Source organism: Excalfactoria chinensis, chromosome 5 (genome assembly GCF_039878825.1).
Source record: "Excalfactoria chinensis isolate bCotChi1 chromosome 5, bCotChi1.hap2, whole genome shotgun sequence".
Lineage (NCBI taxonomy): Eukaryota > Metazoa > Chordata > Aves > Galliformes > Phasianidae > Excalfactoria > Excalfactoria chinensis.
Window position 1 is genome coordinate 18,607,595 of NC_092829.1, and position 27,327 is coordinate 18,634,921.

Genomic DNA, 27,327 nt, shown 5'->3' on the forward strand with positions numbered 1-27,327 from the left:
GTTGTCTCAAAGATATTCAAGAAGCCAGTAGCAGTTTCAAAGATAAAAAACTTATCTACTGTATACAGTAGCATGAGGCTCAGACTATGTTTTCTATTTGAATATCGGTGTTGTCAACAACAGACATGGTAAGGGAGAATTACCAGACACAGAAATGCATAGCAGTATACCTTTGCTTTTCACAAACAACTGGCAAATCCTCCTAATCCATGATGACCATGAAAGAACAAGAGAAAGCTCAACTACTGCATTTGCTGCCAGTGAATATCTTTAGGCATAAAATTGGCCAAACTGTACCTGGAGTGGCCAAGAGAACTTTTAGCACTAATACCAACCACAGTTCATATCTTAGGTATCTATGTCTCTAGATCTCTGATTATGCTAAAGAGACAATCCATCAAAAAAAAAAAAAAAAAAAAAAAAAAAAAAAAAAAAATAGTAATTCAGTTTGACTCATTTGTAAGGAAGAGCTATTAACACTGAAGACCAAATGACAGAGAAAAGCCTGTGCACCTTTGTCAATGATGCTGAAAAACTCATTATGCACATATTCCCATTGTTAAAAGTTCTCAGTAAAAGAATAAAATTCCCTGTTGGTACTTGTGCGCATTTTCCCTCTTCCTTCTATAGAGCACCACCCTAAGAAGAGTCTGACTTTTCTCTGTAACACCCTAGAGGCCAGCCAAGAACAATAAGATGCTATCTTTTTTTCCCCCTAAGACCTAACAACCTCATATCTTTCTGCCTCTTCTCACATGTCTTGCATACTGTTTTTCAGTTAACTAACAACCTTTTACAGAAATTTTATATATTATATATAGCTAAAGAATACAGTTTCTTCTTGAGTCATGTCCAACCACTTTAGCTTGACAAGTTACAGAATTCCAGCCTAATAGTGCTTCAGTTTACAATATCTTCTACTTTTCAGTGTGTGGGTTTTAGTTTTTGTTTTGTTTTGTTTTTGTTCTGGAAAAAAAAGTAAACATTTCTTAAGGGGAAAAAAGAGAAAATGCCAGGCTTTGATCTTACTTTCATTCCAACACAAAACACAAATGGAACATTTGGAAAGAACACAAAAAGAGAATCCAAAACTGGTGACAGTGTAATGGTTCCAGGCCATGCTCCAATCATTTTAAACATCTGAGCTTTATAACAAAAAATCAAATTGAAACCATTTAAAATGCTGGCAATGAGTGTGAGCCTTATACTTTGCTTCAGAAACCTTCTGCAATATTCCTTGCATTTCTACAAGATTCTGAACATTGTATATTCTTCTGTACCAGATTAAGACCTTCAGTCATTCATGTTAGGTCTGTATATTGAACTGTGACATTCCTCATAGTTATTTACACCTTCTCTAATCTCCAGTGAAACATCAGTAACTCCCCAGCTCAATCAAACCCTGAAAATGTCACATCCTTCTTCCAACATGAATTAATGCATACAACAGTGGAAACAACCATCAAGCAACACAACCAGCTTTTACCTCTAGTAAATTTCTTAACTACTTAGTTAGAAAGGAAAATAAACCCAATAGTGTTTCGCCCCCAGCCCTCTCCCCACCTTATAAGGAAACACACACACACACACACACACACACACACACAAAAATGGCTGCAAAGTTACCTAGTCTTAGTCTCATTTTCTCACAGAAACCCCAACTTTCACTAAAGCCATCTTCATCCAAGATGTCCTTCATTAATATTTGCTCCCAAAAGAAAAATAATTCTGCCTTCTTGCAAAGCCATGCTATTTGGAACTACCCTGCAATAGCAAACATCAGTTGTATTGACTCCTTCCACACTAGGTAAGAATGTGGTCAGTTCTTACTTAACTTCCTCTGTGCGAAAAAATAATTCTTCCTCTATTTCATTCTTATCCTTCTGAGAAGAGCAATAATCCACCAAAAATTCAGACGTATTGGTGATAAAACATCTGTTTTTACAATTCTTGAATACATTCTATTGCTACTGAATGCCATATGCCTTCCCCTCAGTCTCCATTTTTCTGGCACCAAGATTTGGCTCCCTGTTGATCACATTCAGCAATTCTCACAAACCCTGAAGACTACCTAACCTAAGGCAGGTTAATTTGGTGAATATTGAAGATACAAAAAGGACTGAGAATGACATACGCTATTTCATCATAATAGTTTTCTTTAAACATATAGAGACGTGCAGGTTTGACATAGACGTTGGTTCAGCTATACTCACTATGTGCAGTTGCAGAAAATCACCAAGTCCGGGGGCACTGTCAATCCGTACAAGAATGCCATCCTTCACTGTTGTGCTGAAGCCCACAGCAAGACGGTCTGTCCTTGTGCTCGGTCTGTCATTAGCTGGCCAGGTGTACAAGATGAGGCCTCCACTCTTCCCAAATATGTATGTGGCACCAGCTAGAAAACAGAAAATTCGAAGAAAAAAGCATTAATGACACATTTCATCTATTTGTCAACTCTGGAAATAATTCCATGGCTTCTAAAAGGAATACGCACAAATATATGCTTTCATTAGTTAACTTTTTAAAAATCAAGATATTCCACTGATCAGGCTACTGATAGCACATCGAAGGAATCAGGAAAATCAAGTAGATGATGAAAATATACATTTACAGACTCTAGTTGGTAATAACTGAGGACAATGTACACTAAAATCTTATCTCTTTGGCAAATGACATTGTGAGCCCTCTGAAATTGATAATGTGCATTATAAGGTGCACAAAATAGTTATTTAGACTGCCCTCTCCTGCTTAAGACGTGCATTCTTCCTTCTATAAAGACACAAATTTTCCTTTGTGGAGCTACAACTCTGGAATGCTAGACTAGACTATTTTTCTGACAGAAAGAGATATGAAGGTAAAGTAGCTTTTTAAAAATCAGACAAAATATATCTGTTCCTCCACTATTAGGCTCACACTGTTAGACTCTGTAACTAAAACTCAATTTCTTCCTTATGGAAGGTGCATCTCTCACATGAGCACGGACAAAAGAATGCAAATACTTCCAGTAAGTAAACCAAATGTGGATGTATGTATTCAGAATATCCTAATGTTCCTACATGCATAACACTGGGAAAACCACAAGCAAATTAGCAGCCTTCTACTTTTGGTATAAATCACTCCAGGCATTTTTACTGTATGCAATCTGCTAAAGTATATTTCAGGTTCCTAATGAAAGGTATTTCAGTTCCTAAATAAAGGCAAGCAGTCTTTGAGATAAAGTGAATTGCTTATCAAGAATTAATGATTTCATTAGTGCTTAGTATCATCCCAGACAATGCCTGATAGTACAAGACTTGTGAAAGGTGAGGGAGGGAACAACACAAAAAATCAAAAACAAAAACAAACAAACAAACAAACAAAAAAAAAAAACAAAAAAAAAAACAAAAAACCACCCAAATCAGACATTGTTTCAGAAATTCTGGATTTAGTTTCATTTGGGGATTCAAAGAGAATATTTGGCCTCCTGGAAGCTGTCATGTCTTCAGCTGACAGCTGTTCACAGCTGAGGACTTTTTTTTTTCCCAAAACTTTTAAAGATTTTTGGATATCTAGGACAGGTGTTTCTCTTTACAGTTAGCCTGGAAATGTGTTCCTTCACCTTGTGTTTTGTTTTGTGCTTTTTAAATTTCTTTTTTCTGGTTTATTTTTCAGACAACAGCAAACCTTCACAAAGCTGAACACTGTCCTCCACATTCACAATGGCAATCTCAGCTCAGTAAGACACACAAGTGAGGAATTTCCACAGCAGATAAAGAAGCTGAGAAGCAGTATTCAGAAACCACTTTCTCACTTGTACTCAACACTCCAAGTTACAAGCAGGATTTTTATGACCCAGCCTCTGAGTCTCTTTGAAAACACAACTAAAATTGCCATCCTAGATAGAAAACTTCAGGTGGGTCAGAAATACATCTCAATGCCCCAGCTACCAACTGCACCCGAGTTTGTAAGCACTATAATAAAAGATCAGAAGCTACAAAATAGAAACTCAAACCACTCAGCTCTCACTTCAGAATCAGGTATGAGAAATGCAGGAAGTATGGGGAAACTAGGAACATTTTTTGGTCTGAGAGAAACCACGTCTAATGCTATTCTTTATCCCCCCAGGTGTATCAACCAGCAATGTGCATCAAGTAACCCTGAAGAGAACAAGTGTAGTTAGATGCAGAAAGAGGTTGTATTTTATATTCTGCACTTCATCTCTACACGCACTCATAAAGCTGCAGCTCCATTAAAGCTGAATATTACATCTTAGTGGAAATAACTGATACACTTTGCCCTAATTTAAAAGGCTTCTAGAAATCTCAACACACACCAGGACAGCAAAGACTCAAGCACATAGAAGGAAAACTTACAAATAGCATACTCAGAGTGAAAATGTATCCATGTTCTTGTAAACTGCATACCTACCATAACATACTATCAGTAAATTCAAACAAATATGTCCGAAATCATAGTGAAGTAAGAAATTTCCCTCAGTTCTGACTTAGAAGAACACAATGGCATGATGGAACTTTGAACACAACATTTCATTTTAAAAAAGGTTAATTCTACAGGCTGAACTCTATCTGTTGATTCAGCTTTAGACTCAGGATGGGGAACACATAACTTGCAAAATACATATAAAACATTTTTCTAAGTTTGTTTTACAATCCATCCCCCAGCTGTATATGTTAACTCATCAAATTAGTTGGCAATGACTGGTAATTATCTATAGCTTCTGCCATGGTCTGGGAAATCAACTGCCCACCACAATCTATGTTACAAATATCCTCCTTCAATTCATTAGCTTGTTCTGAAAGTTGTGCATTGCATTACAGACTAAAACGAGGCACAGCAGTTCATTAAGTAAAGCAAGATGAATTTATTTATTGCTAATGAATTCATGGATTAAGATTTGCTTTCCAAAACTCTTCTCACTTGAATTCCAAACAGGTCTATATACAAAGACAAACTTGAAAGACAGTTCTGTAGTATTTATAAAAAGACAGATGATTTTGTTGCCTCTCTAAGAGCCATTTGGATGCAGGTAGAGCATGTCAGAACTCCTGTGAATGCCAATTATAACCAATTATGTCTTCATAGGCCTGTCATGGGACATAACTGATTAAGAGAGCTCATTTTTCCCCCTCAAAGAAAAAAGACTTCATTTCTAGGCTTGTCTTGATGAAATTCAGTACTCGTGCACATAGCACAATCAGACACAACAACCGAAGGAATACTAGCCAAATTAACTTGATGACAGAAAGCTGATAGCTTGCAGTTGTTTCCTTACTCATAGAATGGTTTGGATTGGAAGGGACTTTTGAGATCTTCCAGTTCCACAACCCCCTGCTAGAGGGACCCCCTGCTAGGATGCCACCCTCTAGATCAGATTGCTCAAAGCCCCATCCAGCCTGGCCTAGAATGCTTCTAGGAAGGGAGCATTCACAGCCTCATTGGACCACCTGTTCCAGTGTTTCCCCACCCTCACAGTAAAGATGCCTTCCTGATATCTGATCTTAATCTACCCTCTTCCAATTTAAAGCCATTTCCCTTTTGTCCTGTCACTACATGCCCTTATAAAGAGTTCCTCCCCAGCTTTCCTGTAGGTCCCTGTGAGGTACTGAAAGGGAGGGGAAAATCTTTGATACTGTCCATATCAAAGTTACTTGCATGATAATAGTTGGCCTGGTTGGCTTATCTATGCATACCTGAATACACAACTATTTGCTGGGTACATCAATGTCCCCTCCCCTGAGGCTAGGCAGGATGTGCAGTGCCTTGTTTGGAAGCTGATGGTACCTTAACCTTACACCAAAAACATTTCCCCAGAAGTATGAACAGAATAGTTTGTCTAGTCTAAATACAAAGTACAGACATTAAGTAAAAACTGGAGAGGAAGGATAATCAGAGTTACTACTACAGAGCCATCACATTAGGAAAAAATATATATTCAAAAAATCCAGAGATTTTACTTGAATGCTTCTATTCTATATGTAGCAGCCGTGACTTTATGGAGTTTGAAACAAGATAACTGAACAAAACAAAAAGTAAAATTACAACTCTAGACTTCAGAAAGGGAGATTTCAACTTCATTACAGCATGACAAGGCCATAAAATCTCTGACTGGCCTTGTTTAAGCTGGAGCAAATGAGCAGGTTCGACTAGTTTACATACAGTCTTAAACCAATAATTATGTTTTCTTTGTTGCGCAGTACACAACTGTAGACTAATTAAGTAATAGTAGAGTTAAAAAAACAACTGAAATTACTGTCGGTTCAGCTTGAGATCCCCTTGCTGTACCTAAGCTTTGTTACACACTTCTTCATTATGCAAGGGCATGCATTTCTTTCCCCCAAAGGCATTCTCTACTTATGACTGACAATTGATAATACACTGTTAATGAGCATCTACTTGATATTTAGTTTTTCCTCATTGTTCCAGGCTTAGTTATATACCTCATTTAATAACCAACTCCAAAACTGCAACTACGCCCTGGAAACAGGGAATTCTGAAGGACTGATTAATTCTACGGTATTTGTCATTTCACTGTTTCCAATGAATTGCTTACACTTCATTAAAAAAAAAAAAAAAAAAAAAAAAAAAAAGTGCACAGAGTTATTTCCCTACTCAGTTATGATTAATCCCATTTCTCATAGTGCCCTGGGCCACATTCCCTGTACTAGGTGAAGAATATGCTCAGCTACTGTGCTGGGATGCTGCATGCAAAATTTAGAGGTCAGAGAATACAAGAACTAAGTAGGTTGCTCTGAAAGTAATGCTTCCTATTTATTTCCATGAAAACTATTACAGACACTACTACAAAGAGTCAATAACAATATTTGCTAGAGTGAATTTTCAGCTATAAAACACGTCTCAACAGTTAGCACCATTAGCTATTCACGGCATTTTTGCCAGCAATGAACAAGAGTCTGCATGACCCACTTAAAAAACACCTCTACACCAGTGGAGGTGACCTGCAGTCATCACTGTTGAAATACATCACCCCTTGTCTCACTGTGCTAAGATTTGTTGTTTGGTCTCCATAGATCTGCAGTCAGTGCGTGCTATTTCTTCCACATGGAGAAGTTTGGTGACACACCTTTGTTTCATGCATACTGCCATGTCAGATGATGTTTGTCAGTCAGCCTCTTTGCTGCCGTCACATGGCAATAGCATGTAATGGAATACCGTTAGGAAGGTTCAGCCTCTAACGCCATATCACCGGCTTCCACCTCTGATGTCATCAACCAACATAATAAAATAGGAGACATTAATTGCAGAGCAGCCCAGTTTAAGGCAAAAAGCTCACCACAGAAAATTTATAACAAGAATTATCAGTAGTTATAATGCATAGCAAGAAAAACCTCTCAGTGTGTTGTGTTAGGGCATATTTACTTGAAGTTTGTACAACCACCTTTAATTTTAAATAACTGATCACTTTTCTAATCATCACTCAATTTTCAAAACATATCTCAAGGAAGAGTATCCTTCAATCAGTGCAGAAGAACTGCAGCAGCTCTATCCTGCCTAGAATTAATCCTGTAAAGCAGTGGAGAACAAGTCTGCCACATTTACACATGATATAACTTCTCTTGTCCCTTAGGGATCCTGCAAACCTCCTGATGTTAAATAAAAATGTTCTCTATTTGCATCCACTAAGCCACTTTGTCAGCAGTCCATTTTCTGAGCTACAGCACAACTCCAACACACTCCTAACTTGCTGTGGCCGGGAAAATGCAATTTTGACAGATATTACAACCTGCAAACTAAGTGGCAACTGCACACTGGGATGCAAGTATGAGGTAAACAGACTATGAAAGTATAGTTCCAATTTTTAAAACCGGAAAGTACCTTTAGCATAAAATTTACTAATGGATTCAGGCCAATTTAAATGTTGTAATAACTATCAGAGTTAACAAAACAAAGTTTGCCAGGATCCCACTTTCCTTCAGTTTCAACAGTCTCAACTGGTATAATTTCATTTACATTTTTTGACAACTAACAAACTTCTAATTAATGATTCAAGCATAAGGAAATAAAGGCAACAAATAATTAAATGAATACTTCAGGAAAATTCCCTTCCTCCCCCTTCCCCAGACTAAAGTGCTGGTCTCTACAGGCCTTCCAAGTACCTTACACTCCACACCGCAGGGATGCCTGACTCTCTGTGACTTGATAACACACATGAAGAAACTGAAACCTAGACAAAAGCAGTATTCATCAGAACTAAAGTCTTGCCCCTCCTTCTCTGAAATGCCCTCTCTCTGGCACTTACTAGTCTCTCAGTGCCCTAGTTCATGTATTCCCCAGTCCTCGAGTTAAAAAGATCTACTAATGCTAACACCTGCTTAATAAGAATAAAAGGTGGTTAAAAAAGTTTACAGGGAGTTAATCATCATAATCTGGCTCACTTCACTGTTCTGTCACAAGATCCTCCATGGAAAAAAAATGAAGACAGACCCGATACCTCTTATTTAAGAACTGCTAAAATATTCTTTTATTTATTAAGGAGTTTTAAATTGCCCTTGAAGAAAGTAATCAAAGCCATGAAAAATGCAAAGCTTCCCGTCTCAAAAAAAGCAATCTTCTGTTCACAAAAAGAGTTCACATGAACAAGCTTTTTCCTTTCGGGACATTCACTTGTCTCTTGACTCCAAGACCCAGATTGCATACTATACCCATCTCATTTCTCATGTATTGACATGAAATACTTATTTCCACCTTTAAAATGTGAAGGGAGATGCTTCCATACAAAGAGGAGGAGGAGTTAGGAAATCTGCAAGACTAACACAAAATGGAAGCAGCAATTCAGATCATGCCTTCCCTCTTTCTTTGTCTTTTTTAATGACAGCAAATTAATATGAGTCACTTTCCTCTCAGTATGTGTGCATCAGCTAGCAATCGAATCAGACAGTATGCTGCTTCTTATTAGTTACACTGCATTAAAAAAGATGGGAAGAAAAGAGGGGGGAGGGAGTTTTCCTTTAACTACTAAACAGTCCAAGAAAGCTTACACTTTATGAATTCCACCTAAATTCAAGATAGTGGGAATACTGACTTTTCCCCTCCAATCTGAATTTGTGATGGGGATATTTGCCATCTCAAAAGGAATGTGAGAATTAGCTGCTGACTGAAATGGACCCAAGATGGCCAATAGCATATCAACTTAAACATAACAGATTACAAACAGGAAATAACCTTTGTAAATATTTTCATTTACATAAAAATGTGTGAACTAGTTCATTGTCATGTCTTCAGCATGACTACCATCTTAAGCAGACACCCAGGGAAAACTAAGAACAGAGCAAGCTACTTCCTTAAAGTACCCACCCACACCGAGTCCTTTTAGCAATTGATTCAGCCCACTGTGGTTTGTTTACACAGTAATCAGACCTCATTTCAAAGTACTTATCCAGGCTCCCCTTGAAAGTGCAGAAAGCTTTGTATTCAAAAAAATAGCTTACAAACCTTTACAGCACTCACATAATTCTGCCACTGATGTAGTGAATTGTACACCAGACAGCCATGTGCCCCATCAAAGAGCTTCTGACAACATCTTGTACTGTACTAAGAAGACTACAGCCAGTAGACAAAGTAAGTATTCCCCTTTAATCAGTGCTTGCTTGACTGCAACTAGTGTAACGAATACAGTTTTGAAGGCTCTAATAGAAGACAGAAATTGACGAACTGAAGTTCAGTGGGGTCTGAGGATGGGCAGGCAGTCAAAGAGGTCATCCAAGGAGATTTAGGATTCTCCATGCATGGAGTACTCAACATATGACAATGTGAAACCCCAAGCAATCTGACCCGACCTCACAGATTACCCTGTTCAGAACAAGGGCTTGAACTAAAGACTTTTTATGGTCTCTCTTCAACCTGTTAATCATATAAACAGTTACTTTCTTCATTTTTCATAGTTGCACTTTCTAAACAGACTGGTCGTACACTACTTCTCATACTGAATGACACAATAATCTGTCCCTGTGTTTATTCCCACAGTGTCAACCTTGCCTTGTAGACTGTTAGAACTCTTAGCCTTCAAGTCCTCTCTTTCAACAGAGACCAGTTGAGTCAACAAATTCAGCCCCCGCAGTTTTAAGCAGACATAACAGACATCACAATCTAGAAAAGGCTCACAAGGGCAATACCTCCAGGACTTCTTTGTGTACTGGAGCAAGAGAAAAAAATATCCTACTAAAAACATGCATTACTCATAGCGAATACAGAATTTGTATTAGAAGAGGACAAAAAAAAGCAAAAACCAAACCAAAACAACAACAACAAAACAGCAACAACAAGAAAAAACAGCAACAAAAAAGGAATGAGCCGAAAGAGATAAAAAAAAATTACCAATAATACATTTGAAAAATAAAATACAAAATTTGCTGAGTAAAAGTACACAGAAAACACTGACCAGTTACTCTGATTTTTGCAAGACTGGTCTAGGAGCACAGATATCGGGGACAAAAAGTCACCCGCTATCTGGAGAGAAACTTCATTAGGTCCAACTGTGACTAAATTCAGCAAAGGTAGATGGAAATACTTCTTAGTTGCATTCTGCTGCTGGAAGAGAAGCTGGGATCTGAATGCAATTTCTTAGTTCTTGGCATTTCCTAATAAAACAGCCCCACAGAGAGAATGTCCTTGGAGAAGCCCAGAGGGCAGTGTGCCAGAGGAGCTGAACTCAGAGACTGCTGTTAGCAGACAAAAGCGCAGTAGGATTCATAGCACATTTGGGGCCTGAAGTGAGAATAGGTATGTTAGTTTACTACAGTACCTTTAAAGAATCTGAATGATAAGAAAGTGCACTAGGTACAGCTCATGATGAATGGAAGCCCAAGTGTTACTACTGAGCACAGGCAATTCAGGCCTTCTCTAAAAAACTCTTTAGTTTTGATCCTTAAACTGTGTCTTATTGCATTAAACTATAAGGAGAAAACAGAAGTACAAACACAAGTTCTGTTTTCTCACTTTCATTTACTATTCTCATGAGTCTTTAGAAAGACAACATCTAGCTTGCAGACTACAAGGTTTTGCTTAATCATAGGTAAATCCTCATCCATCCTTACAAATCTGTTTACATTTTTACTGTCACAGGTAATAAATAAGTAAACAGAATTTACATTTATGGCTTCCACAGCAGAAGATCAAAACCAAAACTTTCAGGCTTGAATGCCAAAGAGGGCTGGACTCAAAATACTAGCTATGGGATATTTCCCAGAGCCACAGAAAGCAGCTGAATTACTTAAGTTAACAGCACAGCTGAGAATACGAAGCAGGTTTTCCAAGGTCTAACTTGCTGGCCATTAGCAATTCAGTTTAGATCAGAAGCATGCTACCAAAATTACTGAATTCCATTCTGAAAACCCACTCTCATGCTACTTATTATAGCAAACAAACCAGTTCTTTTCAGATAAATTTAACTGATCTGGTCTCCCAAGGAAACCTAAGCTCAGAGTTCTGAGCTTTTTAACTTCATATCAAATAGAACATCATCCCAACACAACTACTGGAAGGCCAGTAAGAGGAGAAATGTATGATTAGAAGCTTACCTCTCTCCCGTAGTCTCTCTAACCTTTCCCCAAGGTTGCATAGTTGGAGTGTTAAAGCTATCCAGAGCCAACAGCACAACACACAAACCTTTCCATAAACAATATGCATCTTCTCTTACAGTTTTTTGTTGTTGTTGTTGTTTTTGTTTTTGTTTTTTTTTCCTTTTCTCACTACCATGGAAAAACAGATACCAGTAGGAGAGGTGGATCTATGCGAGCATTATACAGGCAATCTCTCTAAAAGCTATTGTACCAAAGTAAAAGGCAAGTGTAATGGTTGTTTAATCATTCTCACCATGAAGTGCCAATTCTTTAGTCTCTTATGACATTCATGAATGATGCAGAGGGCTGGCATGATGAATGCAGAGCAATTCCAACTGACAGATACTTTCAGAGAATTTATATCCTTCCCACACTCCCAGGACAAAAGGACTCTTGAGCTGAGTTATCATTTGTTCCACGAGAGGATTTACAGTCTTGCCAGTAACTCCTTTCACCTTAGCCTATAAAACATTTATTTTGATATACTGATTGTGACCATTCAACAACAATTGTATCTGAAAAAAATCAGCTAGGGTGAGAAAAAGCACTGTGATTCTGAGTAACTTGCTCACCTTGACCTAGGACTTCAGTCCCCTCAACCAGTTTGCTTTGTCTTCGATATCAGCTCTTTCCCAGTATTCTCTGCTGTTCCCATTACAATTATAATATCACTCAAGGGAGACATCTAATATCCCATGGCTGACTACTTTTCTTTCAGAGTAAAATATGAAGTCTAGCCAAAAAAAAAAAAAAAAAAAAAAAAAAAAAAAAACACAACGACCACAGACCTTTTTTATTCCACTAGAAAGTAGCTTTGCAAGGCATCAGTTTTCACACTGCACTGAAGTGATCTATAACTTACAGCCATGAATCTTCAGTGGCAGAGCTGCACCCAGGCCTCATCTGGAGGAACAGGCTGATACAGGCACACAACACCACAACCCCAGGAGCACTAGACAGCTAAAATGTTCCTACTGCTACGATGAGCACATCATCAGATTGTGCAATGCATTTTGGCCTGCAAAAGGCCAACACTTCTTCCCTCTAGCAGAGGCTACCAAGGGCTCTTACAGCTTTGATATTCATCCACTATGAAAGTTTTTCTGACAGTATGTTTTCCTCAAAAGCTCAGCAGTTAAAATTTAGACTGTAGAACGCATCATCTCAGATGCCTAGAGTCCCTGGCCTCCAGTTGCATGGAACAATATTCTCACTTGTGTGGATTGAAAGGGTTCACTTGTGTATGGAAAGGGCTGTGGGATGCCCATGTTAATCTAATGGTAGCAGCAATTCCTCTGTGCTTCATTTTGAAAGTATTAGATGACTTCAGACACAAAAACAATAAGTTTCTATGAATATTACAAATAATACCCATAGCATCCTCACAGAAAAAATAAAAAATACAGTGTATCTCTTAAGAAGTTTTAATTCCACTTTTTGCTACATTTTTGCACCTGTATGTAGCAGTTGACCTTAAGTGCACTGGCACATCCTACTTTTGAAGGGAATTCTATAAAATAAAGATGAGGAATTTGAAACACCATTGAAATTAGTTTATCGTTACATTAAAAGGCAATGCATCACATCACCACATAATGCTATGGTAGACTACTAACATATGCTAGCCAAACACCTACCTAGGCAAGGAGAATGGACTCAGTTATCTACACAGCATTTGATGTGTATTACTAAGAAGCTTTAGAGAATTTAAATTAATAAGGCTGAGGAAGAAGCTAAAGCTGGGCATACACCACCTCTTACTCTCATAAAAAAAAAATGTTTCCTTCACTCAGATCATTTTAGTGCAACTCCATCACTGTTTCATGGTCAATTGCCAGCTGTAGTCCCAATAAAGCATATATATATTTCCTCCCAAATAAATGATCTAGTAACTAAGGAAAGAATGCTTTTCTGAGTTCACCTTCCAGATGCCAAAGGCATACAATTCTACAAAAAGTTCAGTTTTTCACTTCCTAAATATGGGAGAGAAGAAATCTCTCACAAATAATCCAGAAAAATAAATCCTAGTATATCTTTTACTCTCTCTTGTGCTGTAAATGCAAGCTATTGATCTTTCTCTTGCTTTCACGCCTTTCACACACTTCAGTAATACAAAAGGATTTTTTTCTTCATCCTTTCATCTCTAGTTCTGTATGACTCTTACGCTCTACATTAAGGGTAACTCATTCTTCCTCAAACTGCAACATTTGCATCCTGCAGAGCCCTACAGGTGACATAGAGCATGCAAGTAGCACATAATCACTTACCTCCTGACTTCTTTGAAGAGTGGAAAATAAAGAAAAAAAACTTTAAAAAGTACACAAAAAACCCAACACCCTACATGTTCCAACTTGATATCACTTACATTTTGTGTTCTAGGAACATCCTTCTGAATACAACATACAAATAGGATTTGGCCCAGGATAAAAAGTAACTTTCAGTATCTGCACTGAAGTTCAATTAGCAGCAATGAACAACACTGATGGTATCAAAAAACATAACTTCTTGCTCCTACTGAAAACAGAAATCATATGGGTTGCCTTCCTATAATTGCCTTGAAACAGAGAACCATAGGATAACTGGAGAAATATCTAGAAGGTGATGATGCCCTCCTTTCCACCAACTTGAAGTAGAACTAATAAGGTTGTTTAGGCACTTAGCCAGTTAAGTTGTGAATATCCCAAAGGAAGGACATCCAGCTACTTCTCCAGTGTTTAATCTCCCTAGTAATCAAAAACAATTTTCAATATTCCATTTTGTGTTTGTTGCTTCTTCTATTACTGCTGTGGGTCTCTAAGAAGAGTATTCTACAAACTCTTGTTCTGGCAGTTCAAGATAGCAGTACTACTCCTTCCCTCCCTGCTGTTCTCTTGCACTCTCTTCAGACCACATTCTCCAGCAACTTCATTGCAGGTTAGCAGCCTTCCACCAGACTTGCTCCATTGCCAGTATCCATCTGACACCGTGAAGCCCAAATTTGGGCACAGTATTTCAGATGTGGTCTCAAAAGCGCAGAGGGGAAAAATCCATCCCCTCAGTCAGCTGTCTGCAGTGTTATTAAGGCAGATCACTGTGAAGCTGGACACCTTTGCCACCAGGAAACATTGCTGACATATTCAAATTGTCATCCATCTTTTCCAAACAGCTGTCTTCCACTCATTTGGCACTAGCCTGTCCAGGTTCACGGGGATTCTCGACACCACATACAGAAACATTTGCTTCTATCAGACTTCACAGGGTCTTTGTGAAGTCTGATGATGATGGCTTTGACTTGAGACTGTTGAGGTCCCTCTGAATCACAGCTGTGCCCACTAGCTCATAAGCCTTTACCCATAAATTGGTATCACATGCAAGACAGTTGAAAGTGCCCTCTGTCACATCTAGAACATCAGTATACACATTAAACAGTGGCATCAGCATTGACCTTTGAAGGACACCAAAGTCATAGGCTGCCTGTTGGACTTATAAGCACAGACAACAGCTATTTCAGTTTCCCCGCACAATATTATCTACTTATCTATTCTGTCTCTACCTGTTTGGCTACAGGTATACTGCTGCAGAAAATATCAAAACCTCGATCAAGGCCAGATCAAGGCAGTACACAAAGCCTGTCTCGTTGTAGAAGGCAGTGAGGTTGATCAGTCACAGAAAACTTATGTTGGTTCTTCCATGTTAGTATTTTCTTTTTTATCTTCTAGGCTAATTCTCTCTGTAATCTTCCTAGGAGCTGAGGTTAAGTTGATTGACTTGCAGATCCCCAGTATCATCCTTCTGACCTTCCTTGAAGATATGATATTTCCCTTTTCCCCTCCTCAACCAAAATATATCCTTAGTAACATTTTCATTGTTTTGTTTTTCAACTGCTTTCTCTCTGCATCTCACAACTTCTCATTATATACACTTAAGATCAAAGCAGAACAGTAAAGCTCTTGGATCTTAGTATTTCCTCTATTACAGAAACAATTTCCTCTCTTAGAATGTACTATCCTCAATATTCCCATCAAAACGATCTCCCCTTGTGACAACTCAGAAAACCACTTTCATAGTATGGAAGTCTTACTTCATCTATTGAAGGACATGCAAACAAAGGGAAGCTCCTGCTTCAAGGTCTCACACTTAGTTCAAATAGCAGAACCTGCTCCTGAGCTTTGATTAGCTTTCACATACAACACATCAAACAGTTACCAATGTTCTACATATAACAATGCCCTAATTTTTTGCAAATCCACAGACTTGTCTTCCTTTTAGTGGAAAGGGCCTAGAAATCCAGTTTATTCATCTGACCTTTTCTCTTTCACTGTGACCACATCAAATGGTTTCTGATGTAGCACACTTGAAGCTATAGACTGGTTCTTCAGATTCAGGTATTCTCCAGATCCAGCTCAGCTTTGTTCCACATTTAGCAGAGAATAAGATTACTACAGAATTGTTTTGCTTTTCTGTAAGAAAATGCTGTTACAAGATACTCACAAAGCCTATGGGAGCTGTGGTTTCTACAGAGAAATTCTTTCAATGTGTCATTCTGACAACTGTATCTTCCCTACAGTACCACTAAAAATAGTGGAGTGTATATTTAGAAATATATATATACATATATCCAGAAAAAGCCAGTTTTCTTCTACAGACTTCAGTAGTGCAGGTTGCTATATGGTCTCATTTTCAATTGTTCAAAGGCTCAATGGCAATTCCAAAAGGTGCCTTCCACACATTGCAAATTTTGAAATACTGAAGGCATTTATTTCCTCCAGTGTGCACTTCCCCTGTCACTTTTGCTAATTCTCAAAAACATTCTCATTTAAATGGGAGTCCCTGTATTTTATTCTCTCTATTTTATCCTCCAGTGAAGCTACAGAATACTGACTTGGTAAAGCCACAATAACTTCCACCAAAGAACAAACATGAGGAAAGGGAGTAACGTTCTGACTTTGCAACAAATGTCTAAACAGAAAAATTCATCTCTGGCTAGCAACTAAAAAAGGCAAGTTTTCTTTTGTAACTAAATGTGCGTGTCCATTTGCAGTAATTCAAGATACTATCTTCTTGCAGCATTGTTCTTATTCAAATACAATACATTCTGTAACTTACTGAGGAAATAAGGAAAAAAAATCACTGGGAAACACAGGTTGCTACTGAGTTTTCTAGATCTTATGGGATATACAAAAAATTCTCCCATCAAACACACTTTTCTGTAACAATGCATTCCACAAGTACACAGGATGGATCATTCTTTCATTGCAATCTTCACATATTACTGTCAGAATAGATCTATATCACACAGGGAAGTGGTGTAATAGACCTTTTCTGACCAGTTATTTTGGCATTAGACATAGTCTACAGCAGTCAATTACAGTTATAGTAGAGAAAGTAGATTTTTTAAAAGAAAAAAAACAACAAAAACACAGCAGCTACACCACACAGTGAAAAAAAAAACAAAACAAACAAACCTAGAAACCAAACAAGACAAGCAATGCAACAGCTGCAAAATTCTATCCTTTGAGTTAGGTTTTTAACATTTGCTGCAAAAGAGTTGAAGACTGTCAAATTAACACAAGTTAATTAGCACTGCAATAGCTGTGGCTAAGCTACCTCAAGCAGTGTGTATAAATAATAATTTACAAAGAAACACACACAGATTGTTTGCAAGTGGATGCAAAAATAACTGCCTTGTGTCCTCACTGAAGATCAAGAAATCCAGATACTGAGCAACTATGACATTTCTGTATTCAGTCAGTGATGACTCACAAAAATGGAACTCTCTTAATCACTGATAAACAGAGTCAGTATCTAAAGAATGACAGTGAAAACAAAAAGAGAATTAGATTTTTTTGTTTGTTTTTACAGGACTCGTGATTGAATTCATGGTTTGTTTTAATTCTTTTCTTTCTAACAAAAACGAACAACAACAACAAAAACAATCACAACACAGCATAAACATAAATAAAAGCTTGCCATGTAAGTTTCCAAAAGCACAAGATTCAGATCCCATGGCAGTAGTAAATAAACATGCTTCCCCAGCAGAAATACATGAGCCACCTCCCAGACCAACCCTCAACAGCACATCAGCATCTTAAGTTCAAGAAAGCGTACCTCTAAAGTCATAGAACAAACCAAACTGAAAAGGACCCACAAAGCTTGAATTCAACTCCTGCAACAACTTCCACATTATCACTCAGCCCTTACTCTTGGATGAGGAGATTCATAACAATTTTATTTATTTATTTATTTTTTCATAAAAGGGGAAAGGCTAAAAAAGTGTCTTCTTTCAAACAAATGGCAAAAATTCACTTTTTCTTCTCCAGCAATATTGACCGTTTTCACACCTTTATCCCTCCTTCCACACTACCCTTTGTTTACAGAAAGACTAATTCCCAGTGTTCTCTTCTCTGGATCTTCTCCCATGACACACATACTTGATTCCCATGAGAAAATGCTTATGAAATGATGATTGAGGGTAAAGGGCTTTTAATAAGGCAGAACAATACTAGTTCACTCCAAGTCCTTGTTAAACATGCATACCACTTAAAGCTGGTCACTGCTTAAACTATATCAGTACAACCCAAACTTCTCTTAAAATATATCCTTTCTGGAACTCTTCAGGAACACTATCCCATTACCACACCTCTCATAATTTGTCTTTCTTCCTGCTTCTTACTATGATCATTTGCATATAGTTTCATGTTACAGAGTAGCACCTCCGGTATACCAACTGAAATTAGTCATTTCTTAGTCCAGCACTGTCCAAGGGGATCCTGATGTAACAAGTCTTTTAACTGCCACAAAGCATGGTCACCAGATTATATCAAAATGTTGAGATTTGAGGAGTATTCATTTTTCCTCATCCACTTGAGCTCAAATTATTAACATATCTAAATTTGCAAAGAAAGAATATAGGTATCTGCTTATAAACAATTATGTATATTATTCAGAACTAAGGGAACCACTGATGAGATTTTTAAAATCTCTATATTATATGTATTGCTCATCTAAGGGGAGTCTGAAAAACGTAGACAGTGAGAAAAGGGATAAACTTTCAAAGTGGCACCAAAGCCAAACAGCTAGAAATTATCAGCTGAAATCAGGATGGTAGATATGAAGAAATGATAGCTGAGAATCAAGGACAAAAAAATATACGCAATGAACACTCTCCATCAGTGGAAGTACTTTCCGGTTAAGTACTTGCAATGGCCTGACAGACCACTGTGCCATAATTTCTGATGTAACAAAACATTTTGCTTCTTGCCAACAGTGAGACACAATACTCCCTCACAGACCTTCACGTGACCTTCCTTCTCACTTCAAGGATGTAATGGCTAAGCCTACCATCAAATTTTCTATTCACTTTTCCAAGAGACACAGAGAAACTCTCCTGCAGAAGTGCCTAAGTGCCCTGAAAATCCAGTGCCAACACTTGTTCTTTCTGGAGACCAATGCATGTTCCTGTGTAACTACTGAAATTTTATACAAAACCTGTAACCATGGCATCCCAACACCATTCAGATGTGTATTTAAAGTATTTATTCTTTTCAAGAGCCAGTTCAAAGAACATCACCACTACTGTTTGTTTTTTCCTCCACCCTTCCACCTTCCCCCCCATCTGGAACCTTTTGCTTGGGGGCTTTTGTTTGACACTGGTATTAGTTTTACTGCTTTTTTTTTTTTTTTTTTTTCCCCCTCCCTACTGATGTCTGCCAGAGGCAGCACCACAGTGACTAAAAGACCTCCTGAGAGGATAACAAACCCTTAAAGTTTTCCTTCAGAGCAGTCTCCAGCTGTTGCTAACTTTATCCATTTATCTCTTCACAGCCTCAATTAGAGCAATTGCATCCTGGAACCAATTTCCTCCTCCCTCCTACTGAAAAGTCTTTGGTCCACTTGTCAATTGGCATCCGTGTTTCATTACTTTCTGGTAGCTCAAAGAACATCTTCCTTCCCCCGGCAAATTACTCCTAATCAATTCCTTCTCTAGTATCATCTCCTCAGCTCTTCCACACACAGGCACATACATAACCTTGCATGCTGGGAAGGGGCTAGGAACTCGGTGCATGGGATACCTTCCCAGGATTGCTGTTTGTTCTGGGAAAGCAGATGAGTTTCAGAGCTTCTCTCTATCCTTCTACAAAGTAGGGAAGAGAAATACTTCTATCTTTACAGGGTGCTTGAGAGACGTTTACAGAACAATGATTGATCACTTCAAATGCAAAGTATTTGGGCAAGGATCAAACAACCAAACACTGCATATTAGTCAACACTACAATATACTGATTGTTTGCCCACAATGGACTTCTTAATAGCAGTTTCCTAAATTTTAAATCAGTTGCTCTACCAGACAAATCCTTTGGATCAACTCCTATTCTTCATCCCCTTCTTACACCAATAAGCTGAAATACCCAATATTGCAGAACAGCTACATATTCTATATCCAGTAGGGAAAAAAACAAACTCACCACTTTGATGCATCATCTAGGGAACCTTAACCACATTAAGTGAACCAGGCTGCCTGATTCAAAGGCAGAAAAGACTGACATCATCATAAAGCGTGACTTGTATCAACAAAGACCATTATATCTTTCTTTTCTGACAGGTGGATGCTGTTGCATCCTGCTATTTCAATACTTCTTAATATCAAATCTATTATGTGGTTCTGTACTACTTCCCACACATCAGTTTAAAAGAAATGTGCTCTAAGGGAATTTATGTATGTCTTTCTGTGCACATGTCTCCTCTGTTTTGAAGCCGTTGGCTCTAATGCTGCCAGGAAGGAATCATAATTAGCTGTGAAAACACAAGTTTTTAATAGTTTGTCAGAGTGCCAAAACACATTGAAAGCACGTGTGAATGTAGATTCAGACTCATCAACTGTTTCCAAGGGATGCAGAACACACAAGGGCACATTGCAAAGATTTAAAGGTTGTTTTTGGTTTTTTTTGTTTGTTTGTTTGTTTTTTTTTTTTTTGCTAGTACATTTATAACTGCTGAAACTGAGTTGACACAGTTCTGAACAAGGATATCTGCCTTCAAGTTTATTACAATGGGAAGTAGCCACAAAGGTTTTAACTACACAGTTTCCAGTACTCTTGCTACTGAGGCATGAAGTGCTTGGGCTGAGAACTGAAGTTCACCTTTGAATTGTGTTCACTCCTGGTTGTCCCAGGTGAAGTTGTCAAGAAGTTGAGAAAAGTCATAAGTGAAAAATCAGCACTGTCAAACAGATGCCAGATGTACCACCTTTTGCCTCTGTTCTGTACAGAGACAGCACTAAGCCTTTAAGGGTCAATACATTGCCATGGAGTAGTTCTCCTTCTGTCTCCTCATCATCAGTAGGTTTTCCCTCTCTGTCCTGCAGAGCATGGAACTCCATTATAAACACAAAGGTCAGAATTAGAAACATTATTCCATAATCATATTTTTTCCAATGTGGAACTAAAAAAACACACCACTATTATACACTAAAATGAAAATATTTCTGGTCCCTTTGTCACAATAACTGAAAAAATAAGTTGCAACCCTTACTTTTCTTCTTATAAGTACCTCAGAGCCCATAGGATGTATGTTTTTTGTGTGTACTAGTAAGCATATGACAAGTGTAAATAATTACTACAGACTGACTGGATAAGCCATATATCAAAGTTCTAGTTGGGGAAATCACATGCTTTGTACTAATATCCCCAGAGACAGAAGCCTTTCTAAACAGTAAGTAGCATCTCATTTGGAATTAAAGGGAAAAGGTAATAATATAAAATAAATATAAAATCTATGTTGGCACACAAAGAAATAGCCTAAAACTATTCATTAAAGGGCAATGAATGACTCCCTGGAATCTGTAATAATAAATGTGTTTAGAAACAGAACCTGACCTTATAATTTAGATGAGGTATTCTGCTGTCTCTCCTTCCTACTCAGAAAAACAATTATCACAGATTATGATAATGAGATCTCATAATATAGTTACTCCAATAGACATACTATCACACACATGCACACAGCAACCTTGAATGAGATCACCCAAGAAAAAAACAACTAGCAAATAACAGACAAAGAATTTATGATTCCTTTCTGCTATATTTTCACTGACTCCAGACACCAAATATAGCTCCAACATCACATTGCAGCAGCCCCACAAAGTTTTAATACAGCAGTTTCCTCACCCAGAAACATTCTGTTAAAGTAAATTCCAATACAGCCCAAGATTTCACCTTGCACGTCTTTATTAAGAATACCTGCATGACACTGTCTCTATAAATCATGATATTATCTCCAACCTGTAATCATAACACTGTGCAATTTGTATTTTTATGTTTCACGGTGCTTAGGAAGAATAAATATCTTCATTTGACAGTCAGGGAAGAAGGAACTCAGTATTCCACAGTTCCAGAAGAACCTGCAATTCTAAGTAGGTTATGTAAGAACTGCAGAAACACAACACAACTTCAGCCCTACATGACTTACCAAGCACCACAAAGTCAGTGACACAGCAGAGAAAGAATTCAGAATTCCCAGCTAAAGAACAGGGATTCCAAAGGTGGCCCCAGAATGCAGTACGGGCTCATCTAAAATGGGTCTCAAAGAGCCATGTAACTGTAATTATGTAACATGTAATTTTTCAGCCACTTTGATGGGAGCCTATTTGATATCAGTAACAGCTTAGGATGAGAAAGAAGCATCAATGAGAGGTGACAAAGCCCTTTTCATGGAATCAAGTTTGCACAGAAGGGTCCCTAGTAAGAAACTATGAAGAATTACAAGTACTGAAAATAGGAGATGCAAAGAATACTGTCATTCCTTACGTCTTTTCCCTCTGAATATAATCAATAGGACCTCTGTTACTCCTTAACTAATCTCAGAAGCATCTTCAAATCACAGGAAGGAAAAAATTTCTCCTGTCCTACCAGGGACAAGAAACCTAAGCAAAGCTGCTGTTCGATATTTGAGGTCTGTCTTTGTTTAAAACACTATAATAGTATCACAGTGATGGGTTTTTTTTGTTTGTTTTTTCTTTTCTAAGAGAAAAACAAACATTCAACAACAAAGAGAAGGCTGGGGATGGGACAAAGCATACACACAAACAAACACTAAGACACTTGACATTTACGATTCAGCGGGCAGTACTTTGTTTGCTATAACTGCACTGAAGATCCCCCACCACTGCTCCCTGTGTCAGAGACTGGGAGATCTGAGATAGTTTTACACCCAAGGCAACTTGTCTTACTACATGAATCCATGTCAGGTAGTAATACAATTGCAGTCTCTCCATAAGAAGTAGCAGAAACTAGATGTTATTCAACAATTACAAAAATTGCAGTCAAAAACATGCTGCTCAACAGTAGAAAGGGTGCATACAAAAATGCACTGAACTGGAAACAGCACCACAGAGCCCTGCAGCAGAATGGTCAGGAACATCTAATTAGCTGCTGCTGAACTCAGTTACTTTAACTGAAATTTTTCCTTTTGGACTCATTTGTAGAGATTTTTAACAGAGTAAAAATCTTCCCCCCCCCTACCTAAAATCAGAGAAGAAAATGAATTTGTGGGATATTTACAAGAGATTACATTGGTGTATTTGTATAAGGGTTGTTCCATAAGTAACACCTCCTGTTTCATTACGTTGGTCTACAACATCAGAGGCATATGTTGCTGGTATGGCAGCAGAGGTTGAACCTCCCCACCAATATTTCATTACATTTTGTTGCTGTATGACAGATGGCAGCAGAGAGCCTGACAGAATGGCATCTGATGTGGAAGTGGAGGTAAATAAAGGCATGGCATCAAATTCCTCCATGCAGAAAAAATGGTACTCATTGACATTCATCAGCACTTGCTGAACATTTATGGAGAGCAAACAGTGGTTGTGAGCATCACAATGGGGTAAGTGGTGTTATTCAGCAGTAGCAACTGCAACAGTGGATTGCCTCTGGTTACCACAAGGTAAGTGTAATTTCTTCCTGTTGCTCAAGCCTCTATATGTGAAACCTCTAAGGTATGACAGATCAGTTTTGTGTTTATTTCAGTTGAGGGAAAAAAAAAAAACAACAACATTTGAAAACATTTCCATTGGTATTAAAGCCACAGAAGAGGAGACTTGTTACAAATCATCTAAAATTGATTCACAAATAGAGTTATTACTAAAATGTGCAGGAGTCTTATTACCAGTAACAGCAGTAAATAGTATATTCAACCACTTGTACACATAGCACTCACACAGCTCAAAGTATCTGAGATGGGAAGAATCACAAAATATATATGCCGTTCCATTTGATGGAAGCTTTACGTGATCATGTAAATCATTCTCATCTTCCTTATAACTTTCAAACATTACTAAACTGATTATCTGTGCCCAACAAAGCATAAGTTTGGGCCTCTTGGGGTTCTTCTGCAGCAACAGGCAGCATATGGGACCTTCAAGGAAAGAAGGGAGCTTGTGCAGTATGTACCCTCTCCAGGTGAGAAAGTCTTCAAGCTGTCGTCTAGAAGAGGAACTATATAGTTCTAAACAGTTCAGCTTACTTAAAAAGCCTGTGGAGCTTTGTAGAGCATTGTATGTACATACATACTGGGGGGAGGGAGGAGGGGGAGAAAAGCAGGAGTGTGATTCCCATACTCAGATTATTCTGATCAGATATAGACTTAAAAATACAAGCATCCTTCAGAACTCACCCTGGAATCCTCTGCTAGGAACATCAACAACAACATAATATTGCAACTTGGAGATATCCACCAAAAGCAAATTGATGAATTTTATTAATAATATATTTTCACACAATATAGAATGAGCAGTTCAAAAACTATAATCTGTTGAAATAAAGTATTCCTCACAATCCTTCTCTACAGCTCTCACTGCACACCATCACCCAAGTATTAAAATATTTCCAACAATATTGTTCTTACTAACATATTCACCACAAACAGACAGAAAAGCTTCAAATGACAAGTACAATACTAAGCCATATGAGCCATATGGGATTCTTACTAAAAGTTCTTCCTTCCCTACATAAACAGAGCTCTGATCCTGCTCATGACAAACTCAGCTGCAGACCTTTCAGAGATCCTCAGTGCATCAAGAGGCACTTAATGTTTCTCATCTGAGTCTTCTTTAAGGTCATCTATCACACCTTCATGTTACTTTACATACTGCGTTTTGAACATGTAAATTGAAACATGCTTTTTTTCTAATCCCTCAAGTTATAGAGATGCAAATCACAGAAGTATCGAAACTACAGTCTTTGATCCAAACCCTGTTGAAGTCTATGTGTACAATATAGGATCACTAATGCTTTGAAGGAATCTCAAATAAGCCTCCCATTTATGTTAGGGTTATTCTCCATGATAGAGTTATTTAAGGTAAAACGATACATATTTGAAAAACTCTGACAAGTACATTGATATAGAAAAGATAAAACCAAAAAGATTTGAGCTCATCTTCAACTGCTATTATTTCTCTCACCTATATTTAAGTAGCATCTGCCAATAGAAGACTTTAGCCAGGGGAATACAGCTGCTCACAGTACACTTCATGCTCAGCTCTGACTTAATTGTATATCATCAAACACCCCCCGACTATCACATTCAATAGCTGATGAACCTGCTGATGAACAAACTTTCTCAAGAGCACTATGAGAATTAAAATCCCCCAAAGAGAGTAATGATGGATATATATCTTCACACTCCTTGGGGAATACCATTGCCATTTGATATTTCAGCAAATGGGTATGGGTAATTCTATAAAGAAAATAATAAATAAAAATAAATAAAGCATATTTTACTGGGCTGAAAAAGATGTATTTACTGGCTTGGTACTAAATATTTCAGCTTCTTTAGTTGTATTCTAAAATACAATTCACATCATCTGATGCCCATTTTCTAAATTTCCTTTTAGTTTGCAATACCATAATATTTGAACATGTGCAAATTGGGGAGGAGGCACATAAGCTGAAAGCAGTTATTAACTTGGGACAGATGCAGCAGACAGGGGGTTGCTTGTAAATTGCAGTCATCGGTCTCCAACCTATGTAACCACATGGCATAGAGGAAAGGATACTGGAGGGAACACTGAAAGGGGGAAGTATTAAATAGAGAGTAGCTTCCCAGTAGGTAGAGCACAGGAGACATAACTGAGGGTGTAATCAAGATGCTTGCAATTTTCTCCCATTGTGTTTATGCAACATTTAGTTCAGAAACAATTTGATACATCTAGAGATAGGCAACATATTACAGAAACTAATATGTGATAAAGCATTTTGGGAAAAGGACTGCCTTGATCCTATTCTTCAGGTATACAGCAGTGCCAGGACCATAACAATTTTAAAACACACTTATATTTAACAAGGTTGTGACAAAAACTAAGACCTCTTTAAGAAGACCTGTCAGTGCCTTTAGATGGGAAATAGAGAAAAAACCTTGATCTATCTATCTACATATCTATATATATATATATACACACACACATACATGCACCCATTTAAGTAAACTGCTTCTAGATTAAGACTGCAGCCTAAACTTAATGTATACTCAGAACTGCTTAATATATTTACTTAGAAAAATAGCAGAGTAAAGAAAAGGCTATGCAATGAATTTAGACAAAAGGCTCATTGAACTAGTTACAGAACAAAGACTAGTTACAGAACAAAACCCACTGTGAAGGTTAAAAAAAAGAAAAGCCCACGGCAGTCCACTGAAGAACTTATCACAGCCAAGCAGTGCCCCAAGTACCCCAGCTCTCCTGTTGCAATCAAGACGCTATAAATAGAAGTCTTCCCATTTCACTAAGGGAAGGATCTTCTCTTCATCAAGTGATTTTCTGGAATAAAATCTAAGCCAAAAATGAAAGTTTCTTCCTTTCGTCTCACTGTTTCCAAAGAAACAATGATACAAATAATACAAAGTGAAGAAAAACCAGAAGACTTTAAAACCTACCTCCCCATACAGTCAACTGCATCACTTCCTTTCAGATCTATTTTTACATTGTTTTAATGAAGTGGATCATACCTCCTTTTAACATATTGTCTTCTATCTATATATATATTTTTTATCCAACCATAAGAATCTAGAATCACTTGAAAATTCATTAACACTGACATTTAAACAACATAAAGCCATTTCAATTCAATTAAGCAAACATAGCATGTTAACCTTCAGAAGTAGTAGTAGCCGCTCATTTTTATAGGCTGCTGTAAACAGATTTCTGGGCTTCAGAGCCAAGATCAATAAAGCTTCTGCAAACAATAATAATCTCACACACTCTGCATCGACAGCTGCTCAGAAAATATAGCCAGATTCTAAGTCTTAGTGATTGGGTGCTTTCCCAGTCTTTTCTTCTTGCTCTCTAACACTGGAGTGCAAGACCTGAGTGAATTCCTTCAAAGCATCTAAAAAAGGAGCTCCATATCCCAGAGCATGATTACCTACTGTGAGAAAATCTTAAAAGGGGAGGAAAAAAAACTTAACCCATGTGATTCATTACTAGAAGTACGATTCTACTACAGGATGAGTCCTGAGAGTCCATGTTTACTTCTTAGAAAATTGCCTTGTTTCTCAGAAAGATGGGATACAGACGGTATGAAGAGAAACTTGGAGACTTCCCCTGGTCTTCTTCTACACGCCACTGTAGAGTTGACACTAAAATTGAAACTGTACTCTCTGATTAGAAGAGAGACTAAGGATAAACTGAGTAGCCAACATGATGGGTTTGGAAGGTCTTTGCAATTCCTCAAAGGTCAATTTAACTTCTGTAATGAAAACACACAAAAAACTAACACCA

The 27,327-nt window shown here is 37.8% G+C and overlaps 1 protein-coding gene across 43 annotated transcripts in view; it reads right to left on the minus strand.

The window, feature by feature from the left end:
• NRXN3 (neurexin 3) overlaps window positions 1–27,327 on the minus strand; it is an 898,188-nt gene that overhangs the window by 225,096 nt on the left and 645,765 nt on the right. For all 43 annotated transcript variants that reach the window (XR_011903710.1, XR_011903709.1, XR_011903708.1 and 40 more), the window contains one exon: window positions 2,214–2,395. Coding sequence is in view for 39 of the 43 variants with exons in the window: in XM_072337914.1 (XP_072194015.1) it covers window positions 2,214–2,395 (182 nt within the window). In the remaining 4 variants the exon portion in view is untranslated. The remainder of the gene's footprint in view (window positions 1–2,213; window positions 2,396–27,327) is intronic.